Below are 19,814 nucleotides of genomic sequence, written 5' to 3' on the forward strand. Positions count from 1 at the left end.
TGGACATTTCTTCTGAATAGGATGTCCTAGCTTAGGGCCATTTGTGTGCACTCTAGCCATCTAATGGCCATTTCTTGTTATACCTACAGCAGTTTCGCCTGCTCTCCTACTAGAAAAGGTGGGAAATACCCTGATGAAAGGCAAGTAGAAAGGCCACCCCATCATTGGTCATGCTAAAGAAGCCTTCTGTATGGACTGGTCCCTGAGAATGGTCTCATAACACCCTTCACCAAAGCTATTCTCAAGACTCTTCTAAGGACTTCTATAGATAGTGGTCAGTTTGGTGATCAGATGCACTCAGTTTTTTCATTGCTTTTAAGTTGTGCAGCTAATAATCCATGCAGCTTACAATGAATCCCGGGAGCCATCCAGTCTTTGCAACTTCAATTTTGGGTCCCCAGATGTTGTTGGACTATAACTTCTATGATCTCCAGTCAGCTTAGACAGAGGTCATGGATGATGGGAACTGTAGTCCATCGAGATCTGGAGGACACCAGGTGAAGAAAGCTTGAATGAGGGGCATTTCTCAGGGAGAAAAGATACTTCCCTTTCCCTGAGACAATTCCCAAAGCATACAAAAAGCCATGGTGCCAAAGGAGGAAGAGAGCGCTCCACCATCACAAAGAGCCTCCTATAAAAATGGGCAGTGTCTTCTTCCTAAACCATAGGGCTGCTGTGCAGATATCCCTCTTACCCAGAGCAACTGGCTAATCAAATGGTTCCTCCACATTATAAAGTAAACAACTCCACATACAACTTTCTACTTTGTCTTTTTTTAAAAAATAAAATGCTCTCTATATACACACAAGTAGATACAGCTTTTAAAACAACATTTTAAATGTTAGGATTGTTGCCACTGTGTATTACATATACCCACCCGATCAAGTAAAGAAGAAAGATTAGCTGAGTGTTCTGTAGAGCAAAAACAGATTTTCTGTAGACATTATGGGAAAGGACTGGGGGTGGGGGGAAATCAAAGCAATTCCATTCCAATGTGGCTCTGAAAGATAACAAGAGTAATGCAAGTGTCTGTTTGTTCCTTTAGTGCTAGATGGTGGAGACATGATGATCCTCAGGAGAATTTCCAATAGAGTTACTTCTTATTTAGTTCTGGTTACTGGAACAATATACACTCAAGTGTCTTGCTTTCTCAACAGATGTGCAAATATGTTGCTCCAACTTGCCATGATTCAGCAAGTTCTGCCAGTGCTGACTATGATGGACCAGTGGCATTGCTGACTGCTGCTGCCCAGTCTGGAAACTTGTTCAACTGGAAGAGTCTAATTCCCCAAGTATTAATCGCCACCATTACAACCACAAGACCAATCAGATTGACGCCAAAGCCAGCTTTGATCTATGAATTAAAAAACAAGCAAACCATAATAATGATCATTCTATGACATGGCAGGAGTTCTTATCTCAGGGGAGCAAGTGGACATATATACAATGAATGTTTGAGATGATCAATTTTCATTTTTCTTAAATGTTAGGATAATATCCTCAACATTGGCTGGGGGTGAGGGAAGACTTTTAGTTCATCATGTATCCTATAGGAGGTGAGAAATCTCTTCAATTGTGGCTGTATTTCCCATTTTAACACAGGCAGTCCCACACCCTCTTTGGCCCTCCTCCATCTGCACCGGTTTGGTTGTAAACTGTGCAGGTAACTTCACTGATGAAGCTGCTGGAAGTGAGGGCACAGAGAATTTTCCTCCTGGTTTCCCATCATATCATACCCAAGGAACTCATCCTGCTCAATATATATTCTGCCCTTCCTCCAGAAGGAGCATTACTTCTGGGATGGGGAACCCCAGGCCCAGGGTCCAAATGCCATCCTCCAAATATTCCTATCCGGCCCGCAGGACCTTCCCCAGGCCACACCCCTCACCAGCCCTCTTGTGTGCTATCCCTAAGTGCTTTTGCCTGACTAGCATGTGCTCAAACTGTGGTAACACATCTTGCTTGCCTTAGTGGAGGATGGAGAGGAGTGTGTGTGTGTGCACATGTAAGTCTTCTGACTTTTGTGTGGCAAGAATGTAGCCTATTATAAAAAGGTAAGAGTCATATCTGCTGCTCCACCCCCTGTGGTCTCTGACCTTGCCCCCCACTGCCATGTGGGAGTGCAGCTCTGAGGCTGAAAAAGATTCCCCACTCTTGCCTTGTTTGGTGAGGTGCAGCTACAAATGCAGCACCCAAGACAATCCTAACAGTCAGGCAGCATGAGTGGAAAGTGTAACTAGAAGAGGTGATGGTGACAGAGTTGACTGTGTATTTAGCATGCGTTTTTAAATTGTTTTTAATTTTTTTAAAAATTGTGTTTTTAAATTGTTTTTTGTGTTTTAAAATTTGTATATTTGTCTTATTGTTTTAATTGCTGTAAACCACCCAGAGAGCTTTGGCTATGGGGGCGGTATATAAATGTAATAAATAAATAAATAAATAAATAAATAAATATATTGATCCCAATTCTTTGTTGTGTTTGGTTTGGGTGTCTGGATGCCTGCATATGAAAACAAGCAGCTGAGATATGATTACAAATATGGACATCAGATGTATGATCCCTAGCTAATGAAAGGAGTGCAAACATATTCTTACAGAGTTCCCGTTCATTTCAAGAGGGTGTGACCATCACATTGAATAGAAGGAAGCAGTACTTCCTAGGTTCTGTACAGAAGAACATCCCAACTGATTGCGCTTAGTCTAGACTTTAGAGCAGCAATAGGGAACCTCCTCAGGTGAGGGGACGGGTGGAGGTGCGGTTGTTAATGCACCATTGGGAGTCTTCAAGTTTGCTCTGAGTTGTACATTGGCAAAGGAGGCTTGCTGTCACGCCAATCAGCTGATTGGCAGTTACAGCAAGCTATCTGGGATTGGCTGTGCTACTGAGTCCCCCATGGGGAACCGTAGCCAGGTGATCCTAGCAGATAAGCTGATCAGCAGTAAATTCAAGCCCTTTCTAGAGCATCTTGCTGTGCTAGAATGGAAAATTGGTTCATCTGATGCCATAGTGACATCAAGTGATTGATAGGGGGATGGCCCCTGCCTACCTGTCAAGATGGCCCATTGAGGATGGAGGAAGTCAGGATCTGGCCTGCCGACCACCTCTAGAGCCTACACTCAATCTTACCATATCATTCACTAACATATTTTTCAGAAGCATTACCCTTGCATCAAGAAAAAGACGTGAATCTTTGTGCTTTTCCTACTGCTTTCACTAGAATGGGACTGAGAAATGACTCGAAACTTTGCAGGTTACACCATTGCTCAGTGGTATAGCTTGTCCTGGGTTCAATCCCCAGCATTTCCAGTCAAAAGCATCATGTAGCAGATGATGAAAAAGGCCTGAAACAATGTAGAGCTGCTGGCAACTAAGTAGACCACACTGGTCTAGATGGACAGATGGACTGACCCAAACTGAAATAATCTAATTTAGAAGCTCTTTCTTATTCCTAAATCCCATGTTCCTCAAGTAATTCACAGAAATGTTGACATCAAATTTGACCTCTCAACTGAAATGATTATTTTTTAAAATGTTATCCTATTTCAAATTTAGGGAAACCACAGTTTCCACCCTATAATAAAACAGTTACAATGTAATCCTCTTATTATTACAGCACCCCACCTAACTGATTTGATGATGAGTTCTGATTGCATCACTCTTAGTACTTACCATATCTTTGATCTGACAGTGCCCATAATTAAAGACAATGGCATTTGGGGGGTTGCCCACTGGTAGCATCACCGCAAAAGAGATGCACATGGTGACAGGGATCAGAGTGTACAGAGGATTGATTTGCAGGGTTTCTGACTAGAGAAAGAAAAACGTACATTTGTATTCAAAGAAGGAAATATGCTAATAAAACTGATTCACTAGAGGAAGCTATTACATTAGAGAGCCAATGTCATATAGTGGTTACAGTGTTGTATTAAGGCAAGGACCCCCAAAGTGGCACCTGTAGGCACCATGGTGCATTCAGTGGGCTTCTCAAGGGTCTAAAACCGAATTTCCTGGAGCTGATGTCAACAGACCCCTGACAGTACAAAAAAGCTCCACTGGACAGCTACTTGAGGATGTGATGGAGGCAGAGAAGTGGGTCTCTTTTGCCACCCTCAGCACCACACAGTAGGCATGGTTATGTTGTTTTATTCATGTCTCATCAGCCTCACAGCATGTCTTCTGCTCTTGTGTTCTAGCCATTGTCCGCCCTATTTTATTACCCGTAGGTCATTACCAAGGTGCAAACTGGGCTCTACAATTCCAAAGAGGGTGCTCTGGGGCAACTGTGTAAAGAACCCAACGCATCTCATTCCACAGCATGACAAGGGCATCAACAGGGTCACCTGCTCTATCTACTGGAACCCCCCCCCCAGGGCATTCAGGAATCTACTGGATTACATTAGTTTCCAAGGATGGACCATCTTAATCTGTCCACCACCCCTGCAGGGGAGGATAGGAGCCATATGTTTAAACTTCACCAGGAAGTGGTCTCACCACAACAATGGGGTGACATTCACCCCACCATCTCTAGACCACCCCTTTGTCTATCTGAAGCAAACTGCAAATCAAGTGTGTGCCCTGACCTATGCATCAGACCAGTGACAACTTGAGACAGCTGCATGGTCACCATGGAAGCCAGAGGTCCTGAGCTGGAACACTAGAGGCAGCCTCAGCATGGATATTGAAATCACCCAAGACTGTCATTCTGGACTTCTCCAGCACCACAGCCAAGATAGCCTCCACCAGCTCAGCCGGAGAAGCTGCTGGGCAGCAAAGGGGATGGTACACCAGCAGCAACTCTAGTTTACTGTCTGCTTGGCCCGACACCAGGTGCAGGCCCTGTGGAAGTAAAATAACCAGGATGTAGAGGATTCTGGGTATCTGAAAATATTGGTTCTGCATGTGTCTGGAAAGTGTAAAAAACTGCAGAGCGTGGGAAAACAATTAATAGACCAGATGGCTGAGCAAACATGCCTTTGTGTTTTCTTGTATGGCCTTGAAGTGACAGTATAACCAGCTTCAAAGTGTTGCAACTCTAGTTAGCAAGTACTCCCTTAGCAACATGGCCCGGTACTCTCTAACAACCTCTCCTAGCAATTTATAGATAATCAGAATGCTTTGAACGAAAAGAATTTCATGTGTATTACACATGCTAAAAATGTGAGAGTTTCATCTGCTGAAGTCTTTGTCCTTTGAAAAACTATAAAGGACTGTGCCGTTTTGTAGAGAGTCAGAGTCAGCTGCAGTTTTCTGCTTGGCTCTTCAACGCTGCATGAATAAACTTGAAATCTGCTTCAGTTATAAAAGCCTCCAAGTAAATTCCTCCACAGCCCTCAGACAGCTCCAAGAGAAAGTGGTTTCCTGGTGACAGAGATGGAAGTTCTGTGGACCACAGTAACCCCTCCCCCCCATCCCTACAGCCTGTGCTGGTGTTGCACCGCGTAACCAGGTGGGCAAAGCAGGGTCAGATCAGCTCCTCTCAGCTCACCTTACCAGGACTTGGTAATACATCCCAGATCGGCACCCTCATCCATGATCAAGTCATGGATGAGTGTGGTCTTACTGTGTACTGATCTGGTGTTAAACAACAGCATGCACAGGTCTGTGGGCTCAGCGGATGAGCAACCATGGACCCGTCCATGGGAGCAGTGGGAGTGAGGAACAAGGCATAGATAGCCTTGCCTTCGTCTTCCAATACCGGAAGCCCATTCCACAGGAACTCAGAGCAGGTCTTTTAGAGTGATTGCCCCTGTTCCGCGGAGCAGCATTCCTGTTGAGACACGACAGGCACTCACTATCTGAAACAACTAAAGGCATTTTTGTTTCTACATGCCTTTCCACATTGGTGAAAAAGTCTCTGTGTTGTCTTCGTTTTTTTTTTGTTTTAGAACCTATTTTCCGTTGTTTTTGTAGAGTTAAACTATTTTTGCTGTTCCTTTGATATGTCTGCAAATCACTTTGAGACATATGTAAAAGGTGATATAATAATAATAATAATAATAAATAATAATCCCAAACTCTGTACTCACCATACTGCATAAAATAGGTAAAAAGATGGTTATGGTTGCTGGATTACTAACAAACTCCGTGACTATGGACACCAGGATGCAGACTAGCAGACTGACAGCCCAAGAGGGGAGACTACTTAAGGACGACATTTGTCGTCCAATCCATGTAGAAAGGCCAGAGGTCTGAAGGGAAAGGGGGAAAAAAGCTGAAGTGGTACATCCTCAGTCCCTACAGAATCTTTTTCAGACATTGATCCTTCAATTCTGCAGAGATGCAGTAGAATGTAAATACACTGAGCTGGCAGATAGTTTAGTAACAGATTTGTGACTGTGTGGTTAGTGAGGAGTGCTCTCCCTTTAGCTTGCCTCAAAATCCATGATTTCCTTACTATTTTCCTGTTTTAGGTTTTTCTGAGAAAGTTTCAGGAGGGGAGGGAATGGGTAAAACTCCCCTATCATTCCCTCTAGTTCTAAGCAAATATGAGGGCAAAGAGAATGGGGCAACCAGTGGTAGAAAGGCCTCACTAGAGACAGAAGAGATCTTGGTGGCCCCTCCTTAACTGGAAAGGATATCATTATTTCCTACCAGGGAGTACAGAATTGGTTGTTTCCTCTGCATCTCAAGTAGAATCCAGAGGCACAGAAAACTGTAATCCCATGCCCCCCTTAACATCTCCTGGGGAAAGTTAGGAGCATCATTTCCATTTAATGAGAGACTAGCAAGGCCCTTCCTATTTCTAGTGTATCTTCCTTACCACTGGTTATTTGTCTCTTCTTCTTTCCCAAAGTGTTGGGGGAGTTGTGTGTGTGTGTGTAACCTGGCAGTGACAGGGATGGAACTCTTTTTGAGCTGTGCCAGGTGCAGTGACTAAGGGTTGAGTCTGGGACCTTTTTGCAGCCACCACTGATTATTTGGCCTCATGCCTTTGTTGTATTAATTGGATTGTTTTAACATTTGTTATCAGAAGTATCACTAGAAGCTAAAATGATGAAACTGAGGTTATCATACTTTGGACACGTAATGAGAAGACATGATTAACTAGAAAAGACAATAATGCCGGGAAAAACAGAAAATAGAAATGGACTGCCTTCAAGTCAATTCCAGCTTATGGCGACCCTATGAATAGGGTTTTCATGGTAAGTGATATTCAGAGGGGGTTTACCATTGCCTTCCTCTGAGGCTGAGAGGCAGTGACTGGCCCAAGGTCACCCAGCGAGCTTCATGGCTGTGTGGGAATTCGGACCCTGGTCTCCCAGGTTGTAGTCCAACACTCTAACCACTATGCCACACTGGCTCTCAGGGAAAACAGAAGGGGGTAGAAAAAGAGGAAAATAAATAAGAGATGGATTGATTCTGTACAGGAAGGCACAGATGTGAACTTATAAGATCTGAACAGGGTGCTATTGGAGGTCGCCGATTCATAGGGTTGCCGTAAGTTGTAATCGACTTGAAGGCACATAACACAACATTTGTTTATATTTTTTTGCTCACTGCATTTTTATGTATTGCTAGAAACCATCCTGGGGATCATGATAACATGATGAAGGGTGATGTACAAATTTGGGGAAAATATTAGAAAGAAATATTTTAACCTAGACCTTTATTCGGAGATGGCTTGAGATGGGTTGTGGATTTTCAAATGGAGGTAACTGGGTATTTTGAACACCTGCAGTTCTGAATTCACCCTATCATTAACTATGACCAGGTCCACTATTACAGTGAAAATCATCAAAGCATCAGAGTATAATTTGAGTCCATTGTCATGGGGGCATTTGTAGACTTAGAGGGAGAAAAGGAACAGGGAGGCTCAAATGGCAATAGCTTAGGTGGCACCAAAGGGAATGAGAGTGAAGAGGTTGTGACCTGAGATAAACCAGTGTTCTCTTAAAGAGAGAGGTGTATTTGTAAAAAAGACCTGACATTTCAATGTATGGGTTTCTGTTTTGTCACTGGCAGGCTATCTAGGGATAACTGGGTTACCTCGCATCCAGCTGCTAAAGCATAACCTCCTCCAACCAGGACTACAATCTCCCAGGGCATTGTTTTCTCAAAGTCCTTCCAGGTGATTATTGGTCCTCCTGAGTTAACATCGGTAGAATTTGTAACATTTCCTGTGTCAAAGTAAAATGCACAAAGAAAGATAAGCTTGCCATGTTTCCAGATATCTTTGCAAATTCAGGTTGGTGTAAATTGTGTTGTTAAGAAATATTCACAAACAAGCACAGAGTTCTAAAACTGGACCAAAATGAACAAAGACATCCTGCCTAAACCTTATTTGTGCTTTAAACTCTTTAAACACACACACAAAAAAATTATTAAAACTGGAGCTCAAATGAATCTGCATACACTGAAGACATCTAGAAAGAGAAGGTTCAGGTCAAAAGTTGTTTTACTTAACACCCTGGAAAGACCAACATTTTTATCTTAATGACAATTCCTGTTCTGCTTTCAATTAGTTGAAATAAACATGTGCAAATTCTGATTATGCCCAGTTGAAGCAAACCTGGAGAGTTATGGGACAAGACAGAAACAGTCCTTAAATTGTGGAATTCCTGTTAGCAAAATCGCGCAGACAGAGTCCAGAGAGAGCAGTCCTGATAACACTTTACTAAGCAAACTGAACAAAAGCAGTTCATAATTTGAGGTGAAAAAACAGAGAGGTTTTGTCTTTCAGTTCAGGTCTTGTACAAAGCAGGGAGGCATACAACCAAACACACAGAGGAAAACTTCCCCAGAATTACACAGCAAGTCAGAGCACATGCTAACTCACTAAAGATCATGTCACTGCTTGGTTGCTAAGCAACACCTCCATTTGTCCTCCACTTAGCTAGTTGACTTTAATACTAACAGAAATGAAGCCCCACTTACCTGCGCAGCATGGATAAGTGGGGCATAGTTGCGAGGAGGGAGCGATGCTGCCACGGCCATCTTCATTAAGGGCAATGTCGTGTGTCGCAGCGTTATGTGTGCGTGACATGCGGCAGGGAGGGGAGGGGCCATGGGCCTATTTAAGGCCAGGCCGCCCCTCCTACCTCCTCTTTCAACGAGCGACGAGAGGACGACGAGGGACATAGCAGAGAAAGCTGCAGGACAGTCGGCGTTGGTTGGGCCTATTAGGCCTAATTGGTTACCCCCAGAGAGGGTTTTGGGAGCCCCAACAGCTGTGGGTGGTAGTGTTGCAGCGTGGCTGCGACTGGGGCAGGCCTCGTAAAGGGACCTGACCAGTGGGCCTCGTAGTGGGGCCTAGCAGCGGCACGTCCGATACCCCCCCCACCTAGCAGTTGTGGAGGGGTTCATTGAGGCTTTTTATTGAGCAGCGCGACGTTAGTGCTGCTGCTGGTTAAAAGAAAGACACAGGAAGTTTAAAAATAAATGAGACTATACTGGATATACAAACAAAATTAAATATAGTCATGCTAATACACTGGTTAAAGACAGACTCATGCACATAAAGGGAAATTAAAAATAAATCAGAATAAAAGGGACGAACAAAAGAAATTGTATCTAATCCTTCTAGTTTAAGTTCCCTCTGAGCACTCTCCCCCCAACAGGTTCAGCTTAGCCCCACCTGATGATATACACAGGTTGGTTCTTTATTATATTATTACAGGGTGGATGCATGATGTGATGGCAGAGCCCTTTTGTGAGGCTTATGACTTCTTGCTAGGCCCAGACATAGGGGGAGGATTGCCCACCCCTGCACGTTATCCAGCTTAGCCCCCCCTGATGATATACACAGGTTGGTTCTTTATTATATTATTACAGGGTGGATGCATGATGTGATGGCAGAGCCCTTTCGTGAGGCTTATGACTTCTTGCTAGGCCCAGGCATAGGTACAACTTCTTGCTAGGCCCGGGCATGTATGAGGTTTGAAGTACTTAATTATATGATTATTATACTACATACTAGTATATTGGTGGGGCCTAGTGAGCCTTTTTAGCCTTCGGGCCTTTCATAGTTATATGATAATAAGGGCGGAGATAACAGTTTGCTAGAAAATGCCTAAATCGCTGTATCTTAAGTGAGCGATCCTTTTGCATTCCAAGTGTTAATTTCAGGCTATTTGTTCACTCTGAGACAGAAGAGGCATTTACCTTAATTTAGTTAGGAATGGAAAGTTTAGCAGATGGTAATCATATTGATTGGGGAATAGGAATAAAGAGGAAAGCCCGATTTGCCTAATAGAGATCCCTCATATTACAGGATCTTAGGCTCTTATTGACATAGGGCTGCCTTTTAAGGTCCAGGCAGACTCTTCCCCCCTTTACTGAGGATTGTGGCACCAACAACAAAACATTAGGACTTCTGATATCATTACCTGGAATTACATATAGCGTGCAACTGTTGCATTGGCTCATCTATTTTGATATGTGTTGGAAAACCTGCTATAGTGCAGCCACATATTGGTGACAGCAACACATCTTCAGCATCTGCTGCTCTTGGATTTATATCATTTACTAGAAAGGGATATAGGATGTTAATTTTGCATTTTGGACATCTATTATGATAGGTGTTTGGAAGCCTACAAGGGGGAGGCCGCTGCAGTGGGCCAAATATGGGTGGCAGCGCCATATCTCCAGTATCTGTGCTTTGGGGAACTGGGTTAGCTGCACTAAAATGGTGGCTGGGAAAGTGTGCTTACTCATAAATTATTTCCTTGTTTTATGTGAAACAGGGAAATATGAGGCCAGTGGCCCTCACAGCAGTGAGGAGAAGCACCCAACAGTAGCTGCTCAAGGAAAGTGTTCCTCCCTGTTACTGGGACCTTGTTTGCAGACTTCCCAGTTCCTGGGGAGGTTTGTTTTGTTATGGGGTTTTCTTTCAGTTTCTGGATCCCATATTGTAGTCTCAGGGCTTGCCTTAAGGGCCTGCGCTCTTAAATTTGTCTTGGGCATAGACGCAATGGCAATCAGTAATGGCTTCCTACCAGTTAGTTAATGCACTGCCTATGGGAAAGTATGACATCTAATCTGTTTTTTCATCTACTGTGGGGATACAAGGAGATTTATAGCTGCTGGGTTTTTGCCTTTTCAGTCAATTCTATGAGGTAGAGCATTACATATAGGCTGCTCTATTCTCGCACGGAGCACTTCAGCTTCTTCCTTGAAGGGGCTGTCGGGACGAGAGGGTAAAAAATTTGGATGCATGTTAACACCTGATGTCACAGATTATGGAATGGCTATGTAACTGGTTCATCTTAATGGCTGTGTCAATGGACCATCCTGCCTGGTGTTAACCTTCCTGGGCATACCACCTAATTCACCACCAATCATACTCATGTGGTCAGTCAGTAAGGGCTTCATGCCAGTTAGGCCAAAAAAGTGTTTCTTGTCTGCCCTCCAGGTATTAGAGGTCTTTTCCGGTGGTTTATGAGGTCGTAGCAGGGCTTTCACAGCCTTACTACAGGTTCAGGTTTGTGGCTGTATAATAATTTAATGCTTGTTGTGATCAAATATTGATCAAGAAATTAAAGCCAAACTGCAGGTTACATTTTATATTCTGGCCCAAATCATTTGGTCTAGTTTTCCCACACTCCTGGAGAAGAACTAACTAACTTGCTGTAGAATTACGTGACATAGCTCAGGGCTAGAGCCTCTGAACTGCAGGCTGAAGGTCCATAGCATCTCTAGGTAGGGCTGGGATGTAGAACTGGAAGTCCGTGGATGCATCGGGGTTTTGTGCTGGCTGCAGGCTTGGACTTATAGGCAGTGAGGCTTGGGAACTCTCCCATCCATTTTAGTGGGATAACATGGTCATGGGACAGGTCTGTGACTTCCTTCTATTTCGGAACGGTGGGGTTATGGCCCTTGTCTGTTCCTTTGTTCTCTAGTGCCCAGATTTTAATGTTTTCTTTTGGGGCATGGTAAGGTACACTCAGGTGGAGCGGTTCAGCTGTGCTGTGCAACCGCACATTGGGAGATTGGGGAACAGAGTCAAAGATGGCCATAAGCCGGTCTGTCACCGCCCCAGCATGCTCCACAGCTATCAGAATGCAGGAGGGGGTTTTCCCAGGACTTCTGGGCCGGCAAGGGCTATGCACCAGAGTGGCCTATTCAGTGAGTCACCTGCTGGGATTGCCTAGTGAATGGCTGGAGACTGGGCCTCTCAGTCCAAGCACTTCGAGGTAAAGGCTGATGATTTCCCTACTTATTCCAGGGACTTTAGAGTCTGCCATATGTTAGCTGGGTGGGCTAGAGAACACCTTGCCACTCTCGATCCCTGTTGCCCTTTCTCACGGGACATTTTATTGAGTATGGTGGGCCAGTGAAAAACAGTATGCTCCTCAAGCTATGAAGCCAGACTATTCCAGGCAGCAGCCCTTGTGCTGGTTTTTGGAGCTTTTAGGATAGGTGAGGTGGTGGCCAGATCCAAGGGAGATTTGTTTCGACGGGCCCTCCAGCAATCAGATGTCTCCATGGAAGGGAGTTGTACCTGTATAACATTGATGGACCGGCAATGTTGCTGGACAGGGATGGAGCAGCTGCGCACCCTATCCTGGGCTTACAGTTAGGCCTCAGTCAATGGGCTGCAGTGTGGTGGCTTGGCTGGCGAGGAATACTTTGGGACGGGCTCCTACCCACTTTGTTCCAGCTTGGTTCAGTGCGGACATCTCCGCATGTGGTGGTCATTCCCCGAGTTGGGAATGACCTCAGTATTTGAGGCAAGGCCCTCAAGTGACGGGCATGTGCAGACATGCAGTTCGGGACGCAACAATGGCCTCGGTTACCTAAGGGCATGGTCATCAGTTTGGCAGGCATGTGTGGACATGCAGTTGGCGAGGCAACAGAAGGGCATGGCCCTCAGTTTGGCAGGCATGTGCGGACATGTAGTTCAGGAGGCAACGGAAGGGCATGGCCCTCAGTTTGGCAGGCATGTGCGGACATGCAGTTCAGGAGGCAACGGAAGGGCATGGCCCTCAGTTTGGCAGGCATGTGCAGACATGCAGTTCAGGAGGCAACGGAAGGGCATGGCCCTCAGTTTGGCAGGCATGTGCGGACATGCAGTTCAGGAGGCAACGATGGCCTCGGTTACTAAAGGGCATGGCCCTCAGTTTGGCAGGCATGTGCAGACATGCAGTTCAGGAGGCAACAATGGCCTTGGTTACTGTCAGGCCCAGGATGTGACTCAGGAACCAGACCAACGGCTGTAGTTAATTCGTGTTTTATTAGGGTAATGTCCAAACAAAGACTGCATTTTCTCATGAAGCAATACAGGGATACAGGTCCTGCGGCATTGGGAGAAAGTTGACAGAGCAAGGGACTTCTTCCCGCCTGTTCTTTAAGAAGGGGCCAAACGGGCGCGCAATCTTTCGCTCCTCCTTAACTGCCCCTCAGGTACTGCCCACCTTCCCCCCCTTCTCTCCTGTCTTTTCAGCTGTCTGCGTGTGCGCGGTGAGGGGGGAAGCATCACCCCCTCCTCTTCTGAAGTTTCCGATTCCAGGATGGGGGATAGGGGAGGGGCTGATGGTAAACTGCCTCCCCGCTTTTCAGCTGTGAGCAGCCCTCCCTCTTTTCCCTCTTGCTCTGAGCCTGAAAGAGGGGGAGGCGTGAGAATGTCCAGGGAGGGCTCAGGCTCCCCGTTGCTAAGCGACCTTATCACTGGCAGTTCCTCTGTTTCGTCTTCGCTCCAAAGGGGGGAAGTTCCTCCCCCTTCCCTCTGCCATCCATCCGAATACTCTTCTCCCAACTCTCCGGGATCCAGCTCCCCGGGATTGGGACCCCAGCTCTGCCTTCCAACAGTTACTTAAGGGCATGGCCCTCAGTTTGGCAGGCATGTGCGGACATGCAGTTGGCAAGGCAACGGAAGGGCATGGCCCTCAGTTTGGCAGGAATGCGGACATCCAGTTCAGGAGGCAACGGAAGGGCATGGCCCTCAGTTTGGCAGGCATGTGTGGACATGCAGTACAGGAGGCAACGATGGCCTTGGTTACTTAAGGGCATGGCCCTCAGTTGCAACGAAAGGGCATGGCCCTCAGTTTGTCAGGCATGCATGGCATGCAGTTAATAAGGCAACGTCGGCCTTGGGTACGTCTGCTTTGGTCAGACATACTCCCGCGAAGGGTTTGGCGTGGTGTCTGGAGCCCGATAGGGATGGACCAAGCACGAAAGAAGGCCAACCGGCAAATTCAGTTGGCTATTCTGGGGCAGGGGGGGTTAGCTATTTCACACCCTGCATTCAGCATTGGATGGGTGAACTGTACAGGGCCGATGGCGTTCACCTGTCTGACGCAGGTAACGTCTTTTTGGAAGACCTGCAGAGGTGTCTGCAAGAGGTGCTTCTCGGCAGTGGGTAAAAGGGGACTAAATAGAGATTTGTCCCCTTTTTGTGGCGGGAAGGTGCGGAAAGGGAAATAGGTAAGGACAGCTCGGTGGCCCCCTTAGGCACCTTTGGAGGTGATTGGCAGTTCCAGAGGCCTGTCTGTCAGAGCTTTGCGGCTTGAGACCAGGATATGGGCTGCTTTTGGGGCCAACTTAACTCATCCACCCGAGGGTTGTGCGGCCCCCGGGGGTGGTGATCTGAGAAGGCCCCCCTACTTACCTACTGGGTGTGGCTGGCGGAAGGGGTAAGCAGATGGGGCTTGCCCTTGTCCCAAGCAGGGGCTGGTCGCCCGTGAGCTGTATGGCAAGATGCTTGCTTATAGATAGTTCCGCACCTAGGTTTCTCTCTGCAGGTCACTTTAAAAGGTGTTTTTGTATAGTTTAATAAAGTGGCCCTTGTTCAACCCAAGCTGATGTGTCCTTGTCTTATTTCACCCCTTCACTCGCAATTAACCCTTAAGTTACAAAATGAATGAACCCTGCTGTTGTACTTCTAACAATTCCCTCCCCACAGAAGTGCATCTGGCACCAACCAGAATCTGGTGAAAAGAAAAGCCACAGGGAAACAATGGTCCCCCTATAAAAAGTAGTAAGTTATGAATCTGGCAGAAGACATAACCTTCCTTTATAGCAGCCTTCCTTAACCTGGTGCCCTCTAGGTGTTTGCCAGCCCTAGCTAGCACGGTCAAATGATGGAGCTAATGGAAGCATGAACATCTCTGTTATCTTTTCAGCAACTATTGAAGACCTTCCTTTTTCAACCAGCCTTTTAAGTTGAGACTTTATCCCAGTCTGCGTCTGTGTTGGCATTGCTTTTTAAAACTTTTTTTAAAAAAAACAACCAATATATTTTAACCTTTTTTCTTTTTTTAAGATGTCTTCAAAGCTTTTTTAAAAAATGTTTTGAAAGATGTTTTGTTTTAATGTATTTTAAAGTCTGTTTTTATGATGTTTTAAAGCTTTTCTAGTGCTTTTGTGGGCTCCAGCTGGGAGGAAGGGCGGGATACAAATCAAATAATAAATAAATAAATAAATAAATAAACAAACAAACATGCTGGCTGGGCTGATGGGAGTTGTAGTCCAAAACATCTAGAGGACCTCAGCTTAGAGAAGACCAGTTTACAGGAATATCTGTTTTTCTCAGAGTTCATAAGTGAACCTGAGTCTGAATGGCTAGAGTTGCCTGCAAATGGCCCGAACGGGAGCAATATGTGAACAAAAAAATATATAATCTGAAGCTCACTGTTGTAACTGATTTAATTGTGTGAACTCACTTGAATGTCATATGAATGTGTGAACTCACACTTAGATATTTTGTGAGGCTGGGGACCAATGGAAGCTAATAAAGATATATCAAGTGCTATTGTATGCAAGGCCCTCATACCTTTCCCCTTCTTTCCAAAGTATGGCTTCTTTGCTGGAATCAAGAAGAGGAGAAACCCAAGGAAAACAGAGACAGTGGCATCAGTCCGGTAGCCTTTCCTAGGGAAGAGATGGGAGAGTTGTTTTCTAGTAGGCAGCAGAAATAGGCAGCAGGGAAATGTATGGCCCATCCTGTTTCCTCTTACTGGCTTGTTGCAAGTGCTTCTAATATGCTGCTCTTACTCTTGTGGATGTTATATTTCATGTTATATCCCCAAACATCATGCCATATGTTTCTGTGAATGTTATAGGAGAAGTAATAATAAAAATACTTAACATGCTTATAGTGCTTGCAAGTGTTCAGAGCACTTTGCAAGCAGTATCTATCTGTAATCGTTACAACAACTGTGTAATGCAGGGATGGGGAACCCCCACCCTGCAGGACTAACTGGGCATGCCAGCCTCTCCATTTGACCCACCAGGCTGCTTTGGCCAAGCCGCGCCCTCATGCCCTACATGACATCAGGTGTGGGGCACTGCTGGGCTGAACAATCAGCTGATCACTGCATCTTGCAAAGTGCCATGGCTTTGCCCATATCATTTGATTTCAAACCACGTAGGCAAAAATAGGTCATCTGACAACTTTGTGAGTCAAGTGATTGACAGGTGGGTGTCCCCACCCATCTGATAAACTTGGTCCAGAGGGGAGCAGGATATGGCCCACTGACTGGATCCAATTCTTCACCTCTGGTGTAAAGTGTTATGTCGATAGCTTATAAGGACAACTTTATGTGACAAAACCATTTTATTCAGTTTTGCTGTAGGTAGGTGTGTTTTGTTAGCCATCCTAAACAGCCGATATTTTGCTTTTTTATTTTATTTTACTCAGCTAGCAAACTCCAAAAAAAGTGTCTAACCATCAGCATTACCACCATTTCTATGCTACAGCAGTGGCATGGCAGCTTGCACAGACCTTTCAGTATTAAAAATGGAACTTGTAGGACCAAAATCATATGGGTCCTTCTCACACAATCTGTTGCTCCCAATCCCATTTGGAAAGATTACTTACTTTTCAAAGAACGATGACCAGCCTGGTATAAATCCAGGCTCCCTTGTAAACCAGAGCAAAGCCATCAAGATGAAAAAGAATGCAGTCACCCATTCTGGATAGCTAGAAAGGAAAGTAAAAAAGGGAATCATTTAATACTAGAGCCCTACAAACAGAGGTTTTGCTGATTAGCAATTTACTCTTTTCAAAGTAAAGAGCCAGCTCTTTCATGGGCTTCATAGACTCGTGGCTCTTTTAGCTCCTTAGTCCACACAGTCATGCATGAGTAGGGAGGGGCAAATCTGACCATTTGGTTCTCTCAGTTTCTCATTTTTCCAGTCTTAAATTTGGTTCACCACATTTCCACATTTTGTTTGTGGTTTTTTTTAAAAAAAAATCCTCCTGAAAATTCATCAGCCTTTTTGTCCAAATTTGTCCTAATATGCCCATTCTCTATATAATCTTTTTCTAATATACTCATTTCCCCCTAACTAATTTCCCCTAATCTAGTGCATTTTTGTGTACATTGTTTGGCTGGAGAACTGGACTGCAAAATTTGGAGCAGTGCGATGCCTATGTTTCAGATCACATATTGTTTTGGAAAGTGCAACATATGTAGATTCACTTTTACTGAATTGAATTTCTTCCCCCCATTCCTGTGCATGAGAAGCAAAAACTGTACTTTTTTTCTTCAGCTATCTTCAAATGTTTGAAAGACCAGAGACAGAGAAGACTTGTTCTTGGTTAATCCAGAGAGTAGGAATACAGCTAAGGTGTGGAAATGGCAGAGATGCAGATTTTGGCAAACTTTTAGGATAAACATCCTTACTGTAGGAGCTGTTTGACAGTGGAACAGACTGCCTCAGGATATGGTGGGCTCTCCTTTGCTGGAGGCATTTAAGCAGTGACTGGGCAGGATGATGTAGGTGTATCCTGTATCGAGCAGGGGGTGGACTAGGTGACTTCCAAGATGTCTTCCAACACTATGATTCTATGGTTTTACCTAATAGTTCCCAGTTTCTCATATTCTTCTTGGATTCTCTTTTCAGACATCTCTTCCCTTTTGGTCTTCTTCTTCTTGCTTATTGAACATGTCTCTTTAAAACTGAGAAGAGTATGAAACATGGAAATAGAAAACAATTAGCTTGGTTTGAGCCAATTATTCTCTTTCATTATTCACACTGAAATACACATATTCAATGCACATTGAAATATACATATAAGATGCAGCTGAACCAATTACAAAAAATCCCCAAATTTTGTCAAACTGTTCTTTTTTTTGTTTTTTAATAGGAATGAAAATAAACAGGAGTAGATCTTTCTGTGTGGTTCCTAATGTAATAAGTGGCTTTACTTCAGGGAATGGCAACCTGTGGACTTCCAGATGTTTCTGAATGAAAACTCCCATCTGTCTTAGCCAACATGGCCAAAGGTCATAGATAACGGGAGTTGTACTCCAGCAATATCTGGAGTCACAAGTTCCCCACCACTCCCTTACATCAACCTAGAGATGTACTGGAAACATCTCTGGTGAATATCTCTCTGAAATGAATGGGATTTGCACAGCAGCATGTAATGATTCTGGGGTTATAGTTTCCCTTTACACAAAGGCCATCACATGCCCAAAGCGAAGCATAGGTAGCAACACTTCTGCAGCTCATCTGTCTTAAACATGGGAGCTTGAAATAAAGTGATTTGCACAAGATCAACCAGTGGGGTTTGCTGTTAGTGATTTTTAATGTGTTAGTTTGTTTCCAGTAATCTATGCCATCTTTCAGCACCAGCCCTGTCAAAGTATCTCAAATGCATAATTAAAAACATAAGATACCCCTAAAATCATATATTTACCATTGCAAATCTAAAATAGCAATGTAAAACACTCTACAGGCCAGCACACCAAAACTGATAAAACAATTTAAGACAGAGATAACCGTTTATTTTATTATTTATTTATTTTATTTGTAACCCGCCCTTCCTCCCAGTAGGAGCCCAGGTCGGCAAACAAAGCACCGTTTGAACCAGGAGTAGCTAATGTGGTGCCTTCCAGATTTGTTGAACTCCGTGGTGAGGGAAAGGGCATATTTATTTACTTATTTTATTAACAGGACCCAACTTCCACTCCAATGGCTTACCTAAACCTATACCATTACCATCATTTAACATCACTTATCCCCTTTGGACCCTTAACTTCCTAGTAGCCTTGATAATTGTGGAATATAGGCATGGTACAAACCCATTAAATATAGTTACTATATTTAACAAAGATATTAATATTTGTTTATTACAGGTTTTTGTAGTGCAAAAGCTTATGTGGTTATTTTAATACAGAGTGTTGTCTCTTTAAATGGGTATACACATTGTAAATCTGTTACTGGAACACAGATTATTTATACTATTATTACTAAATCAAGACAGTGTTGAGGAACCTTAGTAAAACTCTTTTGCCAGATTGCCTTTGTATGTACTCCATTCCCAGTTAAGCCTCACCAACACTATAACTGAGGACTTTTGTTGGCACCAGAGATCATATCGCAAACATACATTGGATAATGGAATGCACCAAGGAATTTCAGAAGAAAATCACTCTGTGCTTTATTGAGTATAGCAAAGCCTTTGACTATGTAGAGTATGAAAAACTATGGAATGCTTTAAAAGAAATGGGGGTGCCACAGCGTCTGATTGTCCTGATGCGCAACCTATACTCTGGACAAGAAGTTACTGTAAGGACAGAATACGGAGAAAATGATTTGTTCCCAATAGGAAAGGGTGTGAGACAGGCATGTATTTTATCATTCTATTTGTTTAATCTATACGCAGAACATATCATATGGAAAGTGGTGTTGGACCAATATGAAGGAGGTGTGAAAATTGGAGGGAGAAATATCCATAATTTAAGATATGCAGACGATACCATACTACTAGCAGAAACCAGTAATGATTTGAAACGAATAGTGATGAAAATGAAAGAGCAAAGCACAAAAGCAGGACTACAGCTGAATGTCAAAAAGACTAAAGTAATGACAACAAAAGACTTATGTAACTTTAAAGTTGACAATGAGGACACTGAACTTGTCAAGG

The 19,814-nt window shown here is 44.2% G+C and overlaps 1 protein-coding gene across 2 annotated transcripts in view; it reads right to left on the reverse strand.

Annotated features, from left to right (window-relative positions):
- Nucleotides 1-661: 661 nt before the first annotated feature.
- SLC13A4 (solute carrier family 13 member 4) overlaps nucleotides 662-19,814 on the reverse strand; it is a 78,458-nt gene continuing 59,305 nt past the window's right edge. For both annotated transcript variants that reach the window (XM_061638747.1, XM_061638746.1), the window contains 7 exons: nucleotides 17,740-17,841; nucleotides 16,758-16,859; nucleotides 15,711-15,808; nucleotides 7,988-8,118; nucleotides 6,028-6,189; nucleotides 3,671-3,808; nucleotides 662-1,354 (listed from right to left, as the gene is read on the reverse strand). In XM_061638747.1, coding sequence (XP_061494731.1) covers nucleotides 1,214-1,354; nucleotides 3,671-3,808; nucleotides 6,028-6,189; nucleotides 7,988-8,118; nucleotides 15,711-15,808; nucleotides 16,758-16,859; nucleotides 17,740-17,841 — 874 coding nt within the window. In that variant the 3' untranslated portion in view covers nucleotides 662-1,213. The remainder of the gene's footprint in view (nucleotides 1,355-3,670; nucleotides 3,809-6,027; nucleotides 6,190-7,987; nucleotides 8,119-15,710; nucleotides 15,809-16,757; nucleotides 16,860-17,739; nucleotides 17,842-19,814) is intronic.

Source organism: Rhineura floridana, chromosome 8 (assembly GCF_030035675.1).
Source record: "Rhineura floridana isolate rRhiFlo1 chromosome 8, rRhiFlo1.hap2, whole genome shotgun sequence".
NCBI classification, from domain to species: domain Eukaryota; kingdom Metazoa; phylum Chordata; class Lepidosauria; order Squamata; family Rhineuridae; genus Rhineura; species Rhineura floridana.